This window comes from Polyergus mexicanus, unplaced genomic scaffold (assembly GCF_030449975.1).
Source record: "Polyergus mexicanus isolate NDT 795.1 unplaced genomic scaffold, iyPolMexi1.0 SCAF_7, whole genome shotgun sequence".
NCBI lineage: Eukaryota > Metazoa > Arthropoda > Insecta > Hymenoptera > Formicidae > Polyergus > Polyergus mexicanus.
This window is the reverse complement of record NW_027223327.1, coordinates 435,859-460,840: the sequence shown is the minus strand read 5'-3', so window position 1 is coordinate 460,840 and position 24,982 is coordinate 435,859. Positions and strand designations below refer to the sequence as shown.

The following is a 24,982-nucleotide window of genomic DNA, read 5'->3' as shown; positions in this document are numbered from 1 at the left end:
TCGAGAGAATCGTAATTTCCGCATTCTCGTTACCTTTGTAGTATTCGATGAACCAAGTGCTACTATTTTTGTCATTATTTTTCGAAAATAATCTTTGTTCCCCTATCTGTTTTAGAAAAATTTTCATCTTGTCGATAGTATGCATATCATAAATTTGAGTTAAATGAATGTTAAAAGTTAATTAGAGTAATATAATTATCGAATAATTGCATCAAAATGACAAGTGTGATATCAATATCTCAGAATATAATATGTCAATCTTGATTATAATTATTTAGGTTCGCATCATGAATATCGCATGCAACGTTGACATTCGTAGATCGTCTGTATTGAATTCTTCGTATCTAATCTCAATACTATAATTAATCTCGTTTGCACAATCAATTATACGTTGCAAGTCTTCAATTAATAATATTTTCTAATACGATATAATACATAATCGCGTTCGATATAGTATAGAATCGTTTAAATTTGCAAACATTTATGCCGCATATTTACGATTCATCCCGCGCGAATCTCAATATATAATGTTCTTCAATAATTCTACACGCGTAATCTTTTTAATTGTCTTCTGGTACACGGTTGACGTTGCGCTAATCGAGTTGTTTGTACATGAGCGACAATCAACGAAGCGCAAATATCGTAATAACGTGACTGCAATGCTACCGCGCTATTATACCGAACAAGTCAGCGATACGTGTGAATAGACTTTTATAACGCGCATGATATAGTAATGCACGTGTTGCAGCCAAACAATCAAAGTTTTGCCGACGAGTGCAATCCCTCGCCACATTCGTTGACCTAGGTAGACGATCGATAATCATGGCGAAAGTCGGCCTAGCCGGCTGAAGATAGTGGAAACCCGTCGCATTGTTCCAACAGAGGATACTTAACTATGGGCGAGCTATCGGGGGGGGGGGGGGGGGGGGGGGGGGGATGCGACACAAAATGAGTTTGTTTAATAAAATAATGAAACGAGAGAAAGCGCCAAGATTAATTATGTTTGTCAAGTTGCAGCCCGTTTCCTACAAATAGTTTCGCGGATGAATATTTTGTTGACGAGTTTTGTCTCGGTGCAACAACTGCCGTAAAATACATACGCAAGATATAAATGCGAATAAGAATATGTATAGATACGACGTACACGCAAAATGCTTGTATAATTATCTCTCTTCTGCTTGATTAATTTTCATTTTAATAAAATCATCTTAATCTTGATGTAGGAGATTGTAGAAAAAAAATCCACGAGAGACTATATACCATAGAGAGAAATACAACCCCGGCTGTATACATTAATCAAATTTACCGAGGCCGTACAAAGCACTTGACCCATATACGCACTTCACTCCCTTATCGACAACAATCGTCCCTTTATCTCTCGTAGGCTACAATGCATCGCTTCCCACGCAATCTCGTCGGATCCTCGTTGTATTCCGCAGTACGGAATACGGATCCGTACGGAACACGCTTAATTCCCCTTTCGTATATAAGTTCATCAACACGGTATATAAGCCAAATAAAAAGTTTCTAGTATCGAGACAATATGATTCGCGCGTATAATTTGTATCCTGCGGGGGTGTCGCAAAAACTAGAAAGAGAAGCACGAAAAAGAGAAAAGAGAAAGAGAGAGAGAAAGAAAAGAGATACAAGCTAGCGTTTCCTCGGACATTTTCAAAGGCAAGTTTTTATTCATACGTAAGGAAATATATTCGCTCAACTCTATACTAGGAATATTACAACGGATATCTTTCTATGAGTATGATGCGAGAATCAATTTTAAAGCGCTTCTCATGCACTCGATAAAGCGCAGTCGAAAAATCTATTTCGATTGTCCTGCGAGATTCGGTTTTTATCATTCTTTTTCATGAGATCAAAATTGAGATGAAGCGTTCGTGTTACACGTGTCTCATATTTTTGCATAAATCTTGGAGCGATTAAAGCTAGACTGTCGAAAAAAATAATCCATTGTTAAAATCCTTTCAAGTTTTTTGTAGGATATATATATATATATATATATTTTTTTTTTTTTTTTTTTTTTTTTTTTATATCTATGATCGAGAAGATAAAAGGCATTCGTCGAAAATCTGCGCAATATTTTTCTACCGTACATATTCTTATGCATTTTGAAATAATTAGGGCTGGACATGTTTTAAAAAAGATACTGATCGCGAAAAAATTAGACCAAATAATAATATAAACGATATAATATATATATATATTCATGAAAAATAAAAACAGTATACATTTGTTTTGTCCAATTATCTAGGGAAAGAAGAGGGTGATGCTATTTGCGTTTCATGCATATTTTCATGGATCAATGACAATGTCTTTATAATATAATATATCTTACATTGTTTCCCCCCCCCCCCATTTTTCAATTTTAATTACAACTAAGCATTTTTTAATGTAATAATAAGGGAACGGAAGGATTTGACGAAATAACGAACTGAAAAAAACGTGGACTGAAAATAATCGGAAAACCAAAATAATAAAAGACGAAGGTAGAATCCGCTGTGTCAAATAGTCTAGTGCTATCACTGAACTTTTATGCTTCCGTTGCAAAGCTTCCCTTTTTCCATTTTTCAATTGTCTCAAAATATTTCGCGCGTTAAACAAAGATAAGGGATGAATGACGGTATCAACGGAGCACAGCACTGTGAATAAAATTCTTTAGAGTTCATCTCTCTCTCTCTCGTAATTGTAAAAAAATATAGTGAATAAAGAAAAAAAATTGATATATATACAGAGAGAGAGAGAGAGAGAAAGAGAGAGAGAGAGAGGGGAATGCTTAGGAAATAAAGCGCTAGGAGATGAGTAAATATTTCAAATAATAAATTAATATAAGTCTAATTGAAGGGGGTGCAAAGCAGAAAAGATTTATTGTTCCGTGCCGTGCGCGCCCCGTTAATCCGTTTCCGAATTATGCAATGCCAAGTTGCAGCATTCGATCGAAGGGATTCCATCGTCCTCGTTTCCGCCTCTGTGAATTAATGCAAACGGAAATAAGGGAAAGCGTTTTAGTTACCGCAAAAACATCACGTAATACGGTCATCAACCCAGTATATTCGAGGCTAGTATTATTTTAATTATGCATTCATTTTCAATTGCTGTTTGTTTACGGTTTCCCAATTAATATTAATTAAAATTTATTTTCTCACAACCGGAAAAGCAAGAATCTATAGAGTTCCGTGTATTGCGAAGAATAAGAGATGAAAAATAAGAGATAGATATAAAATGTCTCGGCAGTCTCGGTTTATATTATTGGAAGAAGGAAGAAGGGGAGTGGCGGTGTTCTGAATTGAATAAATGTTTTCCGCATATTATATCGCCGATATATGTATAGCAAATGGATGTTATTACTGCTTCTTACCAGTCGAAGAAATTCCACAGGCACGCGAACATGTTGACTGCGCGTTTTCCACATCGAACGATGTCCTCGAGCGTTCTTAGTACTTTCCTCCGTGCGAATCCTTCAATCGCGATCGTAGAGATCCTCGTAGATCGGCGAAATTGTTACATTTTCGCGCGTACAAAGTTTACACGAAGCGGGCTTTAGAAGGCTCGTTCAGACTTTTCTCGACGTTTCAGCCAACAGCGCGTTCGAGCGTTATCCCGGTTAGTGTCAATGATAAGTCGAGATGCTTCATATTTAAATGGACGATAATAAACCCCTCTTGGGGTTCGCGTAGTTTCGATGATCGTTATCACTGCGGTCACAACTTAATTCTGTCACGTTCACGGTCTGCGTTTCATTAATTTATTAATATTAAGATTAACGTACGATAAGTACGAAAACTGGAGCGGCGAAAATTATTTACACGCATGAAGTTCATTGGGCAAAGCGTTACATGTGTTGTGATGCGTATACGCGGGATATCCCTCCTATCGAGCTCTGAATTCGTTCTCATCGTAAACCCGTGGCAATTAGTCAGCTAATTCTAAAGCGGAATAGCAAATTACCTGTCGCGCGGAAATGTCGTTTCCCTCGCAACGAGAACGTGCAATGTCCTAATACAATGTATTAATATAAACAGCCCTGTGACGAAAAATGGCGCGCGTCCATTCTGCCACAATCTACCTCGCGATACATATATATTTTGCAAAAATAGCACGGCGAGTAAATAAAATTCAAAATTCATCGCTGCAATTGCATCACCGATAACGTAATGCATCAATTACATTTTGTCCGATAAAAAGCACATTTATTTACGTTCATAAAAAAAACATGACTAGCCAAAAAAAAAGAATTGTAAAGCAAATGCGAATCTCATGATAACCATTTTGCTAAACTCGTTACGTAAGTCGAGTATGTAAGTCTATCATCGTTTATGCAATATTGTCATGCATTTATGAAAATAAAGGGACGTCGCGGCAGCCGTTTCTCGTATCTTTGTCGCACCATAAAATTTAAATCTATAATATATGTATGCGTTGTACACGCATGTACACGCACATAGTAGTTAGACTTCTCCGGAAATGAATAACTCCGACAGACGAGGAAGCGATAAATCGATCATAAACTCATTTAAACGATGTCGACGATGTGTACCAAGACATATTAAAAGCCGTCTGACAAGGTTTCCGCAGCTGCACTGAAAACAGCTTGATGTTCATTAAATTTTCGTACCACGTATAATAACACATGATACACAACCAAAATGCAGTCGGATTCTTTGACTGAAAATTGTCTACTTCCTTTACTCGACTTCAATTCTATTTGAAATAAAAAATTGATTCTATCTATTATTTTTTCTTCCTTTAACGAGACGAGAGATTTCTTTTTTTTTTTTAATATTTCCAAAAATAAATAAAAATAAAAATGATGCGCATAGATCAAAATCTACATTTTTTTGTATTCTTTCTTTCTTATAAATTCGCATAAAGAGAAGACACGTGTGTAGTCAAATTTCTTTGATAAAAGATGAAGTATTATATTTTATACGCTCTCTATACTCTGCGTGATCTATAACATTGTTGGTAATTTAATGAAGCTTGTTACGAATATAAAGAAGAGAGGAGCACTGTCTTTCCGTCACATTATCGTTCCTACGCGCGACATAATGTATTCGGCAGGCAGCATGTAAAGCTTGCATCGAAAACAGTTGGCGGAGTTGCTAGTCGAATGCATGAATAATCAGATTACCGGTAAAACTAACGTTCTCCAGTAACCGCCTCTGATTTTATATCAAAAGGTTGTACATCGTCACTGTACATATATATATATATATAAGAAGCAACGACGTCTCCTAGCAATTTTTTCCGTTTTTCAAAATATAAATTCTCTTATTCAATTATTTTCGCTCGTGAGAGCGTCGTTTGGATTTCACTGATTTTTTAATAGCTTTCCCGTGTAATCTGTTTCGGGTAATTATTAAAAAGCCAGGTTTTATATATATTACGGGCGAGAGTTTAATGGCAAATACGATATTCTTTACATAAAAGTTATTATTCCGTGGAAAAAATTGATATATAAATAAAACACGAATAATTTAGTTTAACTTAATAAAGAATAATTTTCAACGAGAATTAAATGCCGACATTAAGTGCGTTAAATACGTTTCGGACAAAAAAGAATAATATGATAACAGATAACATAACAGCTACCGCCAAAGCATAAGCGTTTCCACATCGATTTTAACCCTGTCCTCGAACGAGCAAATCCTCTATTCCGTTTTTGCCATGTTACGCGTTTCGCGGCGATAAAACCATAAATATGCGGTTCCACCCTGATTATTTTCTCGAATTAAAACATTGATCGAGGAACACGCTTCGTCGCGACACGAACGTCAATTTGACAGCTCCGATTCGAATTAGGTAATCGTAAATATATATATATATATATATATATATATAGTCACAGAGACGTTTGTACAAAATCATACAAACATGTCGAATCAATTGGATATTGGAAATGTGAAAACAACGTAGTGTATTCGACGAAATGCATTTAACGATAAAGGGCAAATTAGTCTCGAGCGTATCGTAACGATTTCAACTCTTGTCTTCGACTCTCGTACGAATTATCACGCTCCAGGGGAAGAGGATACATCCGATTAGCATTCGTTTTCGCGCGTCGCGACGACGGTTGCGGAATAAATTAACGGGAGAAGGAATGGAATTTATGCATTTTTCACACGGAGCTCCTCCGCGCCTCCGTCGAAATTAATGCGCGTCCTGAATATCTCAGTGGCTTAAATATCGCAAACCTTCATCTTTACGAAAGGACCGACCGATCGCTCGTTCGTCGACTCCCGAAGCGAGTTCGTCGCCCTTGGCCTTCTTCCACGAACAACCCTTTTCGAATGTCGCTGCAGAGTACGTTGTCCCTTTCGCGTGAACTTTCGGGTCGCGGCGAAAATCGAAGCGAGGCTCCGTGATACGCGATAGGAACGATCATGCCAGAATTTACATACAGACGATTCGAACCATCTTTTCTCGCGCGATTATTTCTCGATGTCGAAAATTTTAGCGGATAATAAAATAAACGCGATTAAATTGGCGAGGAAACGCGTATGTCAATTTTAAACGATAAATTTTCTTCAAATTATCTTTCTCGACATTGTACGAAAGTCTCTTTTGGAAGACTATTGATTTATCGATAATATAAATTGTATTAAATATGTATAGGATATACTCGATATTCAGATATATTACCGTATTACTCGAATGTCTAATACAAGAACCGTACGCTGAATATGAAAAGAAACGCTGCTCACATTTCTTCTCAAATACGCAATAATGATGTGGAATTTAAATATTTTGTCGGTCTAGTGTAGACTAATGCCACGGATGCACGGAGACAAACTGCATATTTAATCGCTGCGACGAGAACTTCGCTACAAGCGACTTTTATCACGAGATATTCATCTCATAAAATAATTACGTTCGACGGTACACATCGGAAAACGATTCTCCTAGGACAGCCGGTGCACCATCACGTGCCGATTCGCGGGGCGACGTCCGCGCAACGTCGCGGCATCGCGACCAACGACCAGCGGCTTTGCTAAAGCATCGCTTCCTCCATGTCGACGAAGGGGAAGCGACGAGATTCGCTCGATCGCGCGTACGAGACGAACGGCAGTCGATCCCCTTGACCGTGGACGCGTAAAAAACCGACGCCGGAAAGACGAGCGATTATCGGTCGATTATTATCACTGCGATACGCGGCGCGATCTCTTCTATTGACAAATCGACGGGAGGGAAAGAGAGAGAGAGAGAGAGAGAGAGAGAGAGAGAGAGAGAGAGAGAGAGAGAGAGAGAGAGAGAGAGAGAGAGAGAGAGAGAGAGAGAGAGAGAGAGAGAGAGCGGTGGTGGCCGGAATTCTCCGCGACTTCGTCCGAGTCTGTCGCTCGCGAAAAGGAGGGTTAACGTCGCGCGACTGTTCCGGCGAGAGAGGATGAGAGAGAATTCTAGGGTTGCCCGACTCGTAGCGCGGCGAGGGCCCAACTGGCATGCGCCTTTACCACCCTCCCTCTTTGCCTCCGTCGACAGCCACCGCCGCCGCCGCCCGTCGAGCTGCTGCCACCCCTCCAGCGCGTTCTCTCCGTCAGTACATGGCTAGGGGATGAGAGAGCCGAGTGGGGGGAGTTACAGCGTCACTGCTTTCGCTCTCTCGCTCTTCTCTATTTCGTTCCGTTCCGTTCTCTTCTGTTCCGTTTACCCCCTCGATCGCCGTCGAGCGGATGCGCGTGTGCATCCCCCTTTCTCTCTTTCTGTACACAGAGATCGCCAGCGGCGCATTGTCCTTACGAGGGCTTCGCGGAGGCCGTATCTTCCGCGGTACACATCTGGCTTACGACAGCGAATTATCTTGTCGTATAGGGAGTTTTAGGGTAGAACGTAACGTTATACGTAATGTTTCGTTGCGCACGGAAAATCTATATGGAAAATTCATTTTTCAAGATGACAGAAGCGTGTGGAGAAAAATTTCGATTACGTTGTCCTTTCGTTTCACAATTTTATGTGCGCGATCGAAAAGTTTTCTTATCAAAATAATTTTGCATTGTTTCGCGAATAAAGAACAGTTATTGCTATATTTATATTTAAAAATTCGTATAATTAAATTAAAGTAAATTGATGAGATCAATCTATATTTCAAAATTAAGACGTTTATACTGATCGAAAGACACTTGAAAATAAAGCCGAATTAAACATCAAATATACAATCTTATATCGATCTTATGAGAAGAAAATCTTTTTCTTCACTTCGACATGTCATAATGTCAAAAGAATAAAAAATAATAATTTGCAACTCTCAAAAATATACGAGATAATTGAACATGATTTGAATTATAAGCACCGGAAATATCATTACGCGATCCAACCGTAATCAGAGAAATTAAGATTATTAGCTTTCCGCGATCCTGTATCTGTGACTCGATGCCAGTTGAGTGCTCGCTTTATTATCATCACGTCGCTAAGCGACGTAGCTAAGCCATTTCATCACGAAGGAAATATTAAAGAGGATCTATCGCCCGTCAACGATTTTTCTTTAGACGACAAAAGTAGAACCTCCGGTCGTGAATGAATAGCGAGCAACGTGACCCGTAAACACGCGTACAAAATGATATGCTTACTTATGGAAAGTATCATCGGCGAAGAATCTACTATATCTACTATATAAATGACATTCGATATCGAGATTTCATTTCGATATTGCGCCAGTGGTTTCATCTTCATCTTCCCGATTACACGCGATTGATAAAAGCAGATACCTACGTAAAGCGCCTGACACAAATAAATAGTTTAAACCTTACTAAATGCTTAATAATATCTTTTCCACATTATGGATATTTTTAAAAATATTCACTTGTCAAACTTTGCGTACACGATAGTAAATATAGTTTCAATTAATGGACTTTCGCTTCGATCGAGTTGCGAAAAGATTGCAAAAGTATTTAAAGATAGAAATGTATCGATTAAACATTTATATCGAATAGAAAATGTTCGTCGATCAAGTTCGTTCTCTCTTTCACGCACGCGCGCGTAGGTCAACAAATTGCGATGGACGTGTCACCCTCAAAGGAGGTTATCAGGGTGAAAGCTAGGAAGCTCTTACATTTGGTCAGGGTCCAACTTTTCGACCATCCCTTCCTTCTCCCCGTGGCCTACTAAATCGCGTGACACGAGCGTTCTCCTTACATTCTTAACGTCTTCGTCGTTTCTTATTTTTCCCTTACCGATCGCGCCGGTATCCACGCACAACTAGACAAAGTTTCGTCTGCTTAATACGAAGAATCTTAAGAGATCTGATAGTCGAGTTCTATGAGAATTTTAATTAATTTCAAGCAAGATAATTTTATGGAAATATTGAAAAGAGATATGGCGTTTGATGAAAAATCTTTGTCAAGGGTATAGTCGATCGTACGCGAGCGCTGCACCGTAATATGGTTACGCGACAAACAATGGGGCACGTGTTTATTATATAAGACGGGCGATACACATGCGCGCGATACACAGACGCAGATTATTGCCGTATTAAGACAGAATGATGCTGTATAATGGGATAGGGAATCGTAATCTCGCCGCGTTTGTCGGCGCAACGAGTCACGAAATGTTTACGAAGAGGCGAGACTGTTCCTGCGGATGCTCCTTTTCTTTGTTCCTCGGGTCGAATGAAGAAAAAAAAGTCTTTCCCCTCTATTATTTTCGGTCGTCCGACTCTGTTAATGTCATCGCGGCCCTCCGACCTCGATCGAGGGAAATGCAGAGGTCTTTGGTCTTCGCGAAAAGAAGTCGAAGGCACGTATTTCGTATCTCCGATGACGCAAGACGCTTCTCGCTTCGCGAGATCGACGTGCTTGGAAAGGAAATTCGAGCGATACTTGGGAATGTGTCATTTGAATTTCTTACTTGTCTCAAGACAGCTTATCGTGTGTCAATATTCATGTCTCCGCTATAGGCGATATCAGCGTCGAATGAAAAGTTGCGATCGAGAGAGAAACGCAAATAACAATTCTATGACGCGGTGCGCGAAAGGAGAGAGATTAAATATTGAACATCGTAATATCGTATAATATCGAATATGCGAGAAAATCTTCGAATCTCTCCTTCCTCCGATCGTTTACCCTCGCTTGTAAGTTTAAGAGCGGCCTTTTTATTCGAGCGTCATCCTATATCGAGATCTTTTCGTCGAGCGCTTTTGCATTTCGTTATCCGGCCAGGCATGTAAGACGTAGCGTTCTTCCATAAAGCCGCGGATAAACTTTGCAGCCAATATCGTCTCTTTTATTCATTAATACGGTATTATCCACAGACCGGAGACCATTGAACCGGGTAACTCGCCGCAGGCATAATCCGCCGCCCGCACACGTTACGTAATACGAAGCGCCGTTGCGTGCTTGTTTTGCGTCGAGCGTTAAATATATTCGCGGTAACCTACCCGAACCTTTCACTCGCGTTTATATTAACGGTCTTACCGTTGCAACGGATACAAAGAATGCAGATTCCGCGAGCTTTTCCGAAAACGCTTGATATTCGCGACACGCTCGGGATAGTAGTTATCGCGAGACTCGAGATCGTAACAGTGAGACAAGGGGGTCGCTTCGAGTTAAAGGATAGCAGCGAGAGTTTCTCCCTCTTTTTCACCTTAATCCTTTGCGATCCGACAAGTAATTTCAAGAAACGGGACGACATTTATTTTAACGCCGTTAGCGTTGCCGACTCGAAGAATCAATTCTGTCATTTGAACTACGCGTGTCGTAGAGATCTTGAAAATATAATTTAAAAAATTATTTATTCAAAAATGCTGACAAGAATAGTATTTTTTTTTCAAACAACCACGTATAATCCATCTAGACGTGGAGTGGCGCAAAAGATTAAGGAGGTCTCTCGAAAGAGTTATGTCCCGTGGACAAAGTTACAAGTGGATTCTTCTTTTCGATACTTTCCTCCTATTCCCGTTAAAGCCGTAAAGTTGACCGCAGTTAACGAACCGATGATTGCACGTTCTCGCGCGATAATAATAAGGCAATTTCCTCGTTCACATCGGAGTATATCGACGTCGACGATGCACCTTCTCTTCGATAAAGCTGTTAAATTGAATGCGCGAGAGGCGCGATCGATTATGCGATATAACGCGTTAATAATAAAGTTAATATTGCTCCGATTCGCCCGCGAAAAATCTCGCTGCTTAAATATGCAGCCTCCGTTACACGCCGTTAAGAGGACGAGGCTCCCGCTCGCGCTCGCGAGGGTAGATCGCTTCTTTTCCGAGCACGACACTCGACTTGGCTTCAACCAACCGCGCACAAAGCGACGCATCGTGGAGACGCACCATTAGCGAGATGCATGACCGCGCGAACGCGGTCGTGTAAAGACAACGAGAGACAAGGGTACGTTTGTACGTCAGTACCGGTATTGGGTGTGAAATCTCCAGCTTGCGGCACCGAGTGTGAAATACCTGCGCGAGAAATAAATAGACACACACACACACAAAATGCAATTTATATACCGATATAATCGATGAAATAATTTCAATGTGCAAAAGTATAGAAGAAAAAACCTTCGATCGTAGTTTGACGAAAAAAAAAAAAAAAAAAAAAATTACTATTGACAAGAATAGAGAGAATTTTTTAGAGTATAATATGGTAATTTTTTATGACGATCTAGAGTATCGTTCGTTATCTGTTTCGATATACAATATTTATGATACATCGTAGTAACATCTTTGTAAATTGAGCTCCTTTACGAAAAGCTTAGGCTTTCCGTAAAATATCGATGACAAAGTCTTCTCGCAAAAGAAATAATTTTACGAAATGCTTTCCAACATATACGCGTAGTCATGATCATACGTGTAATCAGAAATGCGTAAATGCGCGAATTGCGATCGCGGCTTTCAAGAGAGAGATCCGCGCATCTTGGCACAATATATTTGCGTCTATCTAACATGCATATGCGTGAATGAAAGTTGGATTATCTCGGAGAACTTCGGCACCTGAAACACGATGCTAGAAGGTGCTTTACAATGGTCTGAAATTGAGACAAACGAGAGGGTACGCGCGTCGTGTATCGCGAGCTACGTACAATACATTCGTATCGAAGACGGAAAACCCGACTGAAACTGTAGCACAAAATTCTAAAATATCTCTCAAACTTTCACAGAGCCGAAATCTTAAATCTTATATATTGTATTTATGAATAAGAATATCTACTTTAAGAAACTCTCAGCGGATTAATATTATCCATTCCTCCATTTCGCGTAATACGAAAGATGAAATCTTTTCTCGTTTATTTAACGATAGACGTTTGAATGCTGGTGAATGTTTTTTATCTTGGTACGCAAACAGGATAGAAATAATTACTTTTATTTTTATTAAAAAGTACAAATCCCAGAGTAGAAATATGCGGAAGATAATCACTCTTAATTACCAGTGGCGCGAGGGATTGCAGAGTAATGAGCTTAAATAAATATCCCTCGCGCCGAAAGCGACAAGAAATGGAACGGAGGGCAGCGCGACGACGCGACGACGCGTCGACGCGGGTGTTACGTTAAGTGGATTAAAAAGTTGCGCATGAAAATGGAATTAATTAGCGTACGACGCGCGACGCACTGCGATGACGTAGCGCGGAGAAACGCGACGGAGAGAAGCAGTTAATTAACTAGTCTTCAATTTACCCACGGGATAAAATAACGTTGCAGCGACGCGCGCAATTAACCGCGGGTATTGTACGCGTCTCCGCGAATTAATAATTCAAAACCCGGTTAAAGCGACGTTCGCAGTTGTCGACGATCGTTGTCCGGTCTTTCGAGCGTCGTCCGCTCCAATATCTATCGCGTCTCTGCGAGAAAAATTATCCGTCACCGTAAATTGCAACTTTCTGGGGAAAATAAACATTTCTTTACGATGAGAGTTTTGTTCCGCTAAAAACTTTTGTATAACTATTTATCATCGATACCAGTCTTCTCCCTCGCGGAGTTAATAGCCAAACGTCCAAGGGAGAAAGAGAGAGACCTTTCTCTCCGAGGACCGCGAAAGATACCATGGACCGATAGCAGGGGATGCTCTGTCTCGCGGAGGAAATAACACCCCGGGAACACGATGTACGGCCTGGACTTAAGTTATTTATAGACTTCGAGACAAAGCGCCGGCTATTCGCTACGGCCGTTCTCTCTCTCTCCTCGCCAGCATCTTCGGCTTGTCCTGCGGAAACCATTACGGTACCTACAGCAAATTCTAGCATTCGCGCGCCTAATAGCGTAACGCGAGCCGTTAATTCTTTTCGCTATGTTTCATGTTACATGTACGTTACAATTTTTGTTTACAATCCCGTAACGAGTATTAATAATATTTCAATCGCAGTTAAGACATTATACAATATATATGTAATATATGTATCTTGAATATAAAAGAGGCATACACATTTATACGTAATAAATTATAAATTTTTTCAGATAACAACAATATATATATATATCTATTTAAATTTATGTTTAAATTATACTTGAAAGATATTCTCTTTCTTTTCTTTCTCTCATCATTTTTAATACCATTGTAGACAATTTATGCAAAATACAGCCGATGATTAAATTATAAAAAATTCACAACTTTTTATCCCCCACGTAAGAGCATACTAAGAAATTTACGTCGTTCGTACGTGATATATTTTCGCAAAAATATTGAAAAATTTCGCCAACGAGCACGCGGCTCAAAGTTTTCCACTTTACCACTTTTGAATGTCGCAAAAATGTAGGGCTATTTTCGACAACGGACATTTTTATGCACGAGGAACGTGAGGAGCGAAATAAACAACGAGTCTACATTGTCCTGCATTCGTATGTCGTACTTGTCTCTCACATCCAGCTGACGCATCGATACTATTCGGAATCGGTACGAAGAGATTGGAACAACGCCTCGAGCGAGTCTAACCGATAAGATTCGATCGAACGGCAACCCTTTTACAACCCACTTTTTTCTCTCCCTATTACGATTTCCACCACCTGGTATAATTTCTCTCGCAAACTCTTGACTCTTTTTTTTCATTTAGCTCTTTCATTTAGATTTCATTTTTGCTCCGTCTTAAATTAAAAGTGTTAATCGTCTTCTATTAAAAGATACGTCCATATATTTTAACAAACGTGTCTTTCAATTATTCGTATTCAAAAGTAGACGCGGTCAATTATGATATCGATTAACCTCGTGTCTCTAAGATCAATAAATTGCTTTTCCCGTTTTTTTTTTTCGTCGACGTTCTTCGTCCTTCTGTCGAAACTAATTTCGCGCGTGGCTCGAATTTCGACAACTCGAAGAAAATTCGGAGAAAACAGAATCGCGGCGAAAATTTCCGGTCCGACATCCGATGAATCGAGAGCATTTAATCGCGGAGAAAAAAGTGACGAGGGGCTCGCTCAGTAATTTTCGTCGCGCGTTTGTCGTTTGAAAGCGTGTGGGCAACAGATGGGATGCAAAAGCAAGCTATGTTAGAAAAATGGGAGAGAAACGACAGAATACGAAAGGTGAGAACAGAAACGAAATCTCAACGAGGATAAGCGAAACCAGGGCAGATCGAATCTCGACCTATTGCGAGTCGATAGGAACGAATAGAGAGGCAAGAAATCTTGATGCCGGGCGTGACGGATAAAGAGAACGTTAATCACGCGTTATCACTCGCTCGTGAAGAAAGACGAAGGGAGACGAAGGGAGACGAAGAGAATCGACGTGGCGACAGAAAGAGAAAGAGAAAGAGAAAGAGAAAGAGAGATGATAAACAAAAAGAGGGAGAATACACGCGTATTTCTGAAATCTATTTGTCATCAGAGATTAGTTTGTTAAACCCTAGATTATATTAAATTAACAAAACGCAAAATTTCTGAATTTATAATTTTCAGAACGTGCATACTTTTATTCCTAAGTTTAATTGAAAATTACCATAATATAATTTTTGTTGGAATTAAAAATTAAAAAGATAATTAAAGAATTTAAAAAAAAGAAAGACAATGATAACTTAAAAATTAATATATCAAATACGCCTCGAAAAGTTTAATGCGCAATCAAACGCTTTCTAAATATGATAATAATTTATCTTTGCAGATTATCTTCTACTATTAATTTTACTCACGTTACACAATTACGTTAATGTAAAGCATAAAAGCATGAAAAAGGAATATAAAGTATGACGGAAATATATGAAAGTTAAACTATGGATACAGTTACAAAGGGTGTGGATGCAGCTACAATTTCAAGCACCAGAGACGATTCTGCGCATATCATAAAAACAGCTCAAACGATTCTCAACGCGAGCAATTTACAGTATGACGGCATCCCAAGAATGAAGATACGAAGCGAAAAACGAGATTCAAATGAGGAGTATCCGACTATAAACAATGTGTCTCTATTACCGCGCACACAATTGAATTTATTTTCATTATTTTGCGAAAAAAGCACGAAAACGAGTAGAAACTTCCTAGCCCTGTCGCGAATAACGGACACGTTTTCACGTTTCAGCGGGAAGGATGGAAAAAGTACAAGAGGATAAGGAATGAAAAGTAATGGCGCGACGAGACTCTCGGCGCCGGATAAACTTATTTCACATAGACAATATCGCGACAGCGAGGACCCCCAAGTTCGACCGGATATCGCGAAATACGTATCGCGAAGAAAGCAGAAAGTGGATCGACCAGCGTGGCAATTAAATCAAAGTCGCTCGAACGAAGAAAGCGGCAGGAGCGGATTAAAAATTAATCTCTATTGTACGTGTGTTTGCGGATCTCAAAAAATATTCGCGACACAAAAGACTACTTGTCACAAATGTGACAAAACACATTAATTGAATTCTCTCTTTTCTCTTACTTATGCCTGCCACTTGCTAATCCAATCTAATCATATATTGTTTCATTTATTTGCGTTTTACATACATCATCATGTACAAAGTCCGGATGATACTGTGTAATCGAATTAAAGATTTAATTACTTTTCGAAAAATGTACTAGCAAGGGCACTGTTGTTGTTTCGGGTTGAAAATTTATTTGCCAAGTTGCACTTGGAAAATGCAACGATTATTGAATCTACTCGCGCGAAATCAATATCGCACTTGGACTCGATTGCTTCAAGCTTCTGCTACACTAATGCAGTTCACCGTTTCTTACGATTTCTTCATAGGCGACATGGGTCGCGTAAGCTGCGTAAGCAAAAACTTGGCAGTTAACAAGTTAAAAAAGCTGCTCGCGGATATCCGGACGAGTTTACGGTACGTTCGTTCAACAAAAATTCCCAAGCGCCGTACGAGATTTAACGATGAGGAAAACTCGGAGCCCCCTTTCGAAAGAGAAAAAGAGATCGTCGAACGAGTTGTTCGACCACTTTCTTCGAGCTCCCTGCAATCCTTCTTACTTCCATTTAATGCCAACTACACCGATCTAATTTCGCAACGACATTAGGCGGCTCATATCCACGAGCGATCGTATTGTTACCAGAAGCGGTATTCCGTGTCATGTTAAATGACACTTGCCGCATCTTTTGAGTTATCGTGTTTGAAATATCATTTGCAACAACGAGAGTTGCGAAATAGGATATTTGAGAAAATTAGAGAAAGGCGGAAATAAAATGAAGAATATCCGATAAAAAAATAAATTTCATAAATTCGTTAAAAAATCCGTAAACTAGCTCGATATTATCGAATAAAAATTACTTTGTTAAATCAGTAAAATGTCAAAATGATCCTGATTGATTATTTAAATAAAAAAGAAATAAAAGATGAGTTAGAAAGGAATTAAAGTTGTTTTAAAATAATAAATTACATTCCTGCAGTAAAAATTCAATGGACGTTCGAGAGACAATACTTTGAAGGGAGAATCCGTAATGGAACAAAATCGTATAGAACGATACGATCAAAGTTATAATTAAAATTTAATCTTACTAAAAACTTTCGATTCTCGAAATTGATCGCTGCCAAAGACGCGATACGATCGATCATCTCGGCGGTGCATTAAATAACACATCGCGTTATCGTAGAATCCGCAATAAGGAGAGCAGCACGATCAATCCCCGTTCGTCTATTCTCGCGTCATGTTGCTTTGAATATCAAATATATTTGGCGAAAAAAACAAGTCTCGGCATTTTTGCTTTGGCATCTATTGTCTTTCCCTCTTATGCAAAGTTTTCATTATGATAAAGTGAGAATCGTAAAATATTTCCCGTTATTACGTAAAGAATTAATAATATATATAATAAAGGTAAAAAGAGAGACTCCTTATATGAATTGATAACAGATGAATCGTAAAAAAAAACAAAAACAACCGTATATAACAAGACTGCGAATAAAAAATCTGAGTCTCATGTCTAAAGACAAATAATACTTGGTTTTTTTACAACACACTATGATTTTGAAATCTATACAACTTTAAAGGAAAGTCGTTGAAATAAATAATGTCTACTAAAATATATTAGCAGCAACCCTTTAAGTCAGTCCTTAGGGCGATGAAAACAGAGTTGTGACTTACCTTGAATGTAAAACGCAGCCGCGTTGCACCGTGATGTAATTCGACGCTGGTGGTGGTGGCGGAGGGGTGAGATACGTCGGTGGTAGTTCATGTCTGTGAGAATGATTGTGCTGATGATTATGAGAATGGCTCAGGGTACCTCGCAAAGACACAAGCAGATGGCGATGTGGCGTCGACTGCTCGCTGAAACATCAACGGGATAAAAAAAACTTGATCAGACGACCGATGATGAAACTCTCTCGCACGGTTATTCTTTTTTGCCACCGGGTATATACCGATGGTACCGTACCAATGGTCGACCGTGTAGAAGGATGTTTTCTGTCGGTAACAACCAGCGCAAGATAAAATCAGATTCGCGAAACGTTGATTTTAGACAGATAATTAAAGAGTCACATAAAAAGATATGGCGTAAATTTTTTTAATTTCATACATGAGAATGCAAATTTATCAAGATGAAAAAATTTATAAGACATTGTATCTGTTCGAGCTCCTATTTTCTTGTAATAAAGTATCTGCAGAGCAAAGTAAAAAAACTATTATCTTACATCTTCTCACTCTATTCTATAAAAAAATTTGTTTATAAAAACAAAACATCTCCTTTTTCTCATCTTCTTTTCCATTTTTTAAATTAAAATTAATATTTGAAAAATTATGTTCTTTATTTTCGTTTTTCCTTTAATAGACATTAAAACGTTTATCACACATGTTTTTCTCAAAATCAATTTCAATACACAAAGAATTCTAATTTTTATCCAATAATTGATGAGATGTTATCAAATCAGTTGTGTATTTAATTTTTTTTTTTTTTCCCGAATCAAATCTAATGCTTATTTTAATCGTAGCACGTTACGCCTGGATATTTATCAAAATTATCGACCAATATAAAATATAATAAATTCTAAAGATAAAAAATACTTTATCAACAATAAAACACAGATTCGTAAAAAGAGATACTGAATGATGTCTGAAATTAAATTAATGGCCTCATCATTGGTGAAAAATCTTCTTTGTAAATAAGAGAAGCTACAATGCACAAAATGTCTCTTTCAATGTGTTTCTCATTATGAATTTTTGTAGGACTCGATTTGTTTTCACACCTGCCAGTAATTACAGAGGGCCGCTCGTACTTCCGGTCGTAAAGTACCATCTCGCACCTGGACTCCTTTATTCTGAAATTCTCTGGTAAAGTGTGTGCACGATACACGAGTTCAAAAACTTTGCTATTTGTTTGAAACATTTTCATATATTCGAATTCCTGTTTACGAAAGAAAGCATTGGTCCACTAATTAAAAGATTGAGATTTTCTAACAAATGTAAATTTGCTCTGCGTAAGAAAAAGGTATTCGTTTCTTATAAATTTCAGAATAGAAACATGAAATTATAAAACAAATCTATAATTATATTGACGCATAAATACCAACAATTTGTGCAAATTTATGTAAACCGATATGTCGCGAGTTCAATTATTTAATTCGCGTTCTAATTTACATCTTCCATAGTAATCGGGGAAAAAAAAAAAAAAAAAATTAAGCCCAACCAAAGTGAAATTCGTGTTATGAGTGTAATTATGTTTAAAATTGTGTGACGCGTTTCGTAAGTAAATGATTTTATCGCGTATTAGCGCGTGAGACGGAACGTGAGACCGGAAGTGTCGAAAGGAACGATTCAGGTCTTTTTTATAAGTGTTAAGGACTCTTATCTACCCCACCGAACTAGTTTCCCCATTTTATCATGCCGCTATCATCTAGTCGCCCGATAAAAAGAAATGGAAAGAAAAAAACACATATGCTTCCGATAAATATATAATGCATGCAACAGTCTTCACATAAACTAATACGAGACTTTAAAAATTTCTCATAAGACGGCGAAACATCGTACTTTGCCGACAAGTTTGATAAGCTTTAATAACCGACAATAATTCTATGCAAGACAGAACTTTGATTGCGCGCCATCGACCCCGAGTATATGCACCGAAACGAAGACGAGAGCGCAAACTTCTAAGAATAGCGATGCTTGGGACAAAATGAAGACTGTCACGTGCGTTTCGTGAAAGAGAATAATTAGACGTGCCGCGTCGGCGTGTTATCAAGATTCACGCATGTAACAGGGAACTGCAGTAATTAGACGAGAGCAAGAATAAACAACACACGAATACTAACAATGGCACGAGTGTCTTTTCGTTTTCGATTCCTAGAGACTCTTTAAAAATGCCATTTAAATAATATATTGATAATAACTTGAATAAAAGAGTATTTCGCTATTATCATTATTATTGTACTATATCGCACGGATTATCTGCAATTCGTATATGTATCGGCCTTTTTAATCCTTATTTAAATTTTTTTTACAAGAGCTATATTTTTTATTTCATTTCTTTGTATCTCTAATTTTTTTTAGCAGCTTCGATATGTCGGTATCGATATTTTTTCAACTTTAGTTTCTCGAATATACGGAATTTTCGTTCAAACTATCGGCGAGTTTGGATCGATATGTAGGACGATTTAAAAATCCAAGTCCTAAAACCGCCATGAACACCGGGTGCTCGCGACGTACGTGATTCAAGACCGTCGTGCAGGTCCTGAGAGGGTCCGTCGCAAATGTTTAACGGAGAGTCACGAAAGAATACAGTGGTTCGTGTATCCGTGCAATTCCGTACCCGTATGTACAATAAGTTATGCGAAAGAAGAAAAGAATAAACGAGAGAAGCGCCAGGCTGAGACAGAAGGGAAAATTGTCAAGTATTTGAGCGTATAAACGTTTCAAAGTGACGGCAAAGACGACACGCTTTATTCCAGGCCACAGAGCATACGTCTCAAACTTTATACGATATATTTCACGAAAAATTACGACTCGCATTTTTTGCAATAAAAAGAATACGCTCACTGTAAGACGTAAGTCAATAAACGAATGATTGCGATATAAAAAATTTTTACTTCTTTTTTTTTTTTTTTTTTTTGGTATAACAATAGTAAAAGAGAAAAACCGTAGAGATATAAAGTTCCACGTTCGAACAGTTGCATTTTCCGTTTTTCACATGTGCATCGATATTATTTTTAATTTTGCACACTGTAGTCTAAAATAAAGAAAACTGTAGCTCATATTATTCGCAAAATTTTTAATATAAGATGTAATACACATATCTCGATAACGTATTATTAAAGACATTGCATATGTCCTTAAATTTATAAAACATCTACCAACATAAATGTGAATTCCTCCTTTTTTTTTCAAACTTGTTATAAGAATATTAATGCCAAAGAGAGAGAGAGAGAGAGAGAGAGAGAGAGAGAGAGAGAGAGAGAGAGAAAAGGAGATGTCGAGAAGAAACTTTATTCATTCAACAAAAGTCTGAAAACAACATTGCGGAAATATCAGGAAATTCCAAATTATTTACTTCCGATATTGCGGTGCAGTAAGCCTTTTGTAAGAGCGTATTGCCGCGTACATTCGAAGGATCGGCACGATCTTTTCAGGGTCGATTCCTCCGACATCAGTAAAATCTCTCAACCTTAACGCAGCGATTCCCAACGAGCGGTTTGCGATCTCCGAGAGCTCGAAAATACGCTCCAGAGAATGCGCGATAAAAATTCTGCGACAGCAACTGTTGCAATTTTTTTAAATGACGATAGCAGACAATACATATTTGAGTTCTTTCAACAAAACAATTTTCGAAATATATTCAATAGTTTGTAATAAAAAGTATCTTTAATCAAATATATTATTACTGGATAGAATTATGGAAAAATTGTTAAAAGAAAAATAATGTTGATAAGATTCGTCGTATCGTACGAACTAAAAATTTTTGAGATTCATGATTCTTAATTTTATGAATAATTAAAGTTTAAAAAATTTGCGCAGATATATTTATTACACTGCTTCAATATTAAAGAAAAGATTTTCAATAGAATAAATTAAATCGCCGTCTTAATTCATTATTCCTTGCTTCCTTGTCTTGTTATTCCTTGTTTTTAATCTGATGAATTTATTTCTCGTTCTCATTAATAATATTACGGCTTACGTTAGATGATCGCGAACAAGTCGTGCCATCGTGGGCAAACTTTTGCATCGAAACGACCAAAGGATGGGGGGGGGGGGGGGGAAACGGAGTGAAAAAGAGAAGGTAGAAAAGCATGATAATCGGAAACTGATGACGAGGTATCTCTCTCGTTCATGCGGGCATTGGCTTCCGCGGCAGATGCTACCTGACTGGAAATTACCTTACATCGACCAGGAGATGGCCACAACAGGTCTTACGATGTTTGCGATCGAAACGGTACCACACAAATAATTTTGTCTTTGAAAAAAAAAAACGTCAGACAACCGATGTTCCGTTAATATTTAGATAACAATCGGATAAAGTTTATCTATCATCGTTAATAACCTGATAATCGATACTTATCGATAATTAAAGTATCGGAGATAAAAATTATATTAATCTCGCGTTTCTTTGATGCATTGGTGCTCTTTTCGATTTCGTTTTTTTTTTTTTCCATTAAAATACAACGTGACACTCTTGCGATTTGTAAAAGTTTGGCAAAAAAATTGATGCATCGTGCATCGTAGGAGGTATAAGTGACGTTGGTTTATAAATATAATACCGAAGGATGCATTTGAGCGATTCGTTATTGTGTTACAAGTCATTTCGCTCGCATACGGCGAGCATATGCTCGACGTTCGAATCTTGCTGAAAGCAAGCAACTCTAGAAACACACACATACACAAAGAGACGTTCTATACTTGACTTTAATAGCGCTCCAATACGTCATCATCATCGCGGTGGTCTCGAAAGCCCTATGTTTTCTTCTTCTCTTTTGTGTACACTTTGTATTTTTAATTAAGCATCCTTTCCTTACCGTGTTTACGTTGCGATAAACCACCGAATTTTTGTAAACGCAACATGAGTATAAAAATTCTTCGATATTATATATCGCGAGTAAAATTATTTTCAAAGATTAATCCAAACAGTTGAGTTTGTAATATAGTTCGTAATTAGAGATCGTAATCGTTCGTTAATATAGATTAGCCGTGCCGGAGGAAAAAAAAAAAAACAGAAAACGCGCAACGTTCGCGCTTTAATATTCATGTTAAAATCAAACACACACACATCGATGAAAAATAATTCATTTAATTCTCACTTAATCCCTTCCGTCTGTGTAAGGTTTCCCACCCGATTTGCGGTCGTCGAGCGAATCGAACGAATCCGTACGAGTGCGTCGAGAAAAATACCTGGGTACGTTGTTGCTCTTAAAGCTGACCATTACTTCATTCCGCAGCGTCGGGGTTAGGTTAGGCTATCACGGTGATCGTCGGAGCACGTCAGACGCTACACTACATTACACTTGGTTGCATATAACACACGCACAAACGCACACGTAACACACTCACGCGCGTTTCCTCCGGAAAGCGCCGACGCGCGAGAAGAGAAAGAAATACGTTCGCGCGACCACGTGTACGGAACGTTCCGACAAGATGTCACGCGTCCTTTCAACCGCGCGTTTCCCGACGGACTGACTACTGACTTGCGCAGTCACGCACCGCGCACCGCGCTCGCCGAGTTCCCCCACTCTCCTTTCCCCTACCACTTTTCCCTTCTTTTCATCCGCTGTCGCTGACTGCGACAAAGACGGCGAGTCGTATTATATTGTATAGCACCTCTCTCTCTCTCTCTTACAACGCCGTCTTTATGAATTAACTACTATTTTCTTATATAGGGTTACTGTTGTGGAATCTTAAATTAATTAAAATATACACGACGATAAATGCGTAAGCGTTTGCGCATCCCCTAATCGAATTTTCCTATCAGCTCTCTTTTACCTTCATTTTCTCTTTTTCTCTCATAAATATTTAATATTTATTTAAATATAAAATGTAATGTTAAAGAAATTAATTATAAATTAAATTAAATTGATAAAAATTATTATGATAAACGAGAAAGAATAATATTTTATTTTAAGATATACATATATAAAAATTAATCGTATGTATGTATCGTATAATTTTCCTACATTTTTCTCATATTTTTCGTACATTATATATATAAGTCTTTCATTAGATAATTTATCCTCTTGGAAAAAGATAGATGCGTGTAGTGTTTTATTAAATTCGCTAACAGTAAAGCAAAAGTCGTCTCTCGCAAGTCTTATTCCTTTACCATTTCTAGCAGGCATATCTTTTTCCCATCTCCCTCAAACGCATCCTCTTACCGCTTCTTGCCCCAGTAGCGGATTTATATATTATAACGCCCCTTCAATTCAATTATAAATTCAATTTTTTATCAAGATTTTTTCATGCTCGCACACCCATTACAATTCACACAACAATTATTTTTCTTTTTTTTTTTCTTTTCGCAAATCTCTTTACTTTCATATTTTAAGATTTTGATTAGAGAAAGATAATCTTTCTTCTTTCTTTCGGAGGATGGTTGTAAATTTATTACGTTACTCGCTATTTTAAGTCGAATACATCACTGTCTCTAGTAAAATCATATCACTATCTTCCGTATAAATGTAATCTTTCGCCGCCTCGTAAACGCAAACGTTTCGCAGTGTCTCTCGAGTGTGCGTCATTCATTCCATCGTCTCTCGGAAGCACAGCGTTTAGCCGAGTCTCGTAAACGTACCGTTCCGCTAGCCTGTGTGCGGGTTACCGTCCTTTCTTTCATTGTCCCCTTCAATCCCGTCTCCGATGACAACCGGCGTAGCTCGCGCGGAAATTCATAGCTGGCTCAGCGTTACGTTTTCTTCATCGCTATATATACCCGGCAACGCGTGTTTCAGATAATCAACGTCATTAATAAAATTTGAAAAAAAAAAAAAAAAAAAAAAAAATTTAATTACTCAGATGTAGCGGTCAAATCTACATATTTAAAGTAATCGCTTACGTAATTTTTTAGCAAGATTATAATTTTTCTTTCAAAGAAAAAATTTTCCCAATTAATCTGTATCTCTTTCCTTGGAATTATTCAAATAATTATTCGCGAATAAAAAAATCAATTTGTTGAATGGGTAAAATAATTGCACAAGTCGGATGAAGCTAAATTAAAATCATAAAATTTTCTACGTCACACACATCTCTATTAATCGAAATGTAAAAAATAAATTAGAGAGAGATTATAAGACACCCGAAATTACGTATCCAGGGGAAGAAAGTTCATTTAACGGAAAATATTTCCGGGGTTGACATACGAGAGAGACACGATGGAACGCGGGTAACGAGATTCTAGGGTGTGTGCGAATATACGGTATTAGCGCTGCTGAATAACCGTCGGCACGCGTTATTTCGTGTGGATTTTGACGTAACGTTCGTTAGGTACGCTTAAGTACCGGTGTGCTTTATTACCGCGTATATGCAACTTTATACGGAATCTCTTGATTGAACTTTCCCGTCACGTCCCATACCTTTCGTTTCAAGTTTCTCTCGCTTGTGCTCCAACAAAAGACCAAGCTTTTCGACATCTTTCGAAAGAAAAGATGACGAGTTTTCTCCGTTAAAAACTATTAACCGTCATTTCCTTTGTCTTTTTGAAAGTCTTTGGTCTTTGATCGA

At 38.1% G+C, this 24,982-nt stretch overlaps 1 protein-coding gene across 1 annotated transcript in view; it reads right to left on the bottom strand.

The window, feature by feature from the left end:
* LOC138934867 (uncharacterized) overlaps positions 1 to 24,982 on the bottom strand; it is a 108,300-nt gene that overhangs the window by 61,675 nt on the left and 21,643 nt on the right. The window contains 1 exon segment of the mRNA XM_070299009.1: positions 17,438 to 17,620. Coding sequence (XP_070155110.1) covers positions 17,438 to 17,620 — 183 coding nt within the window.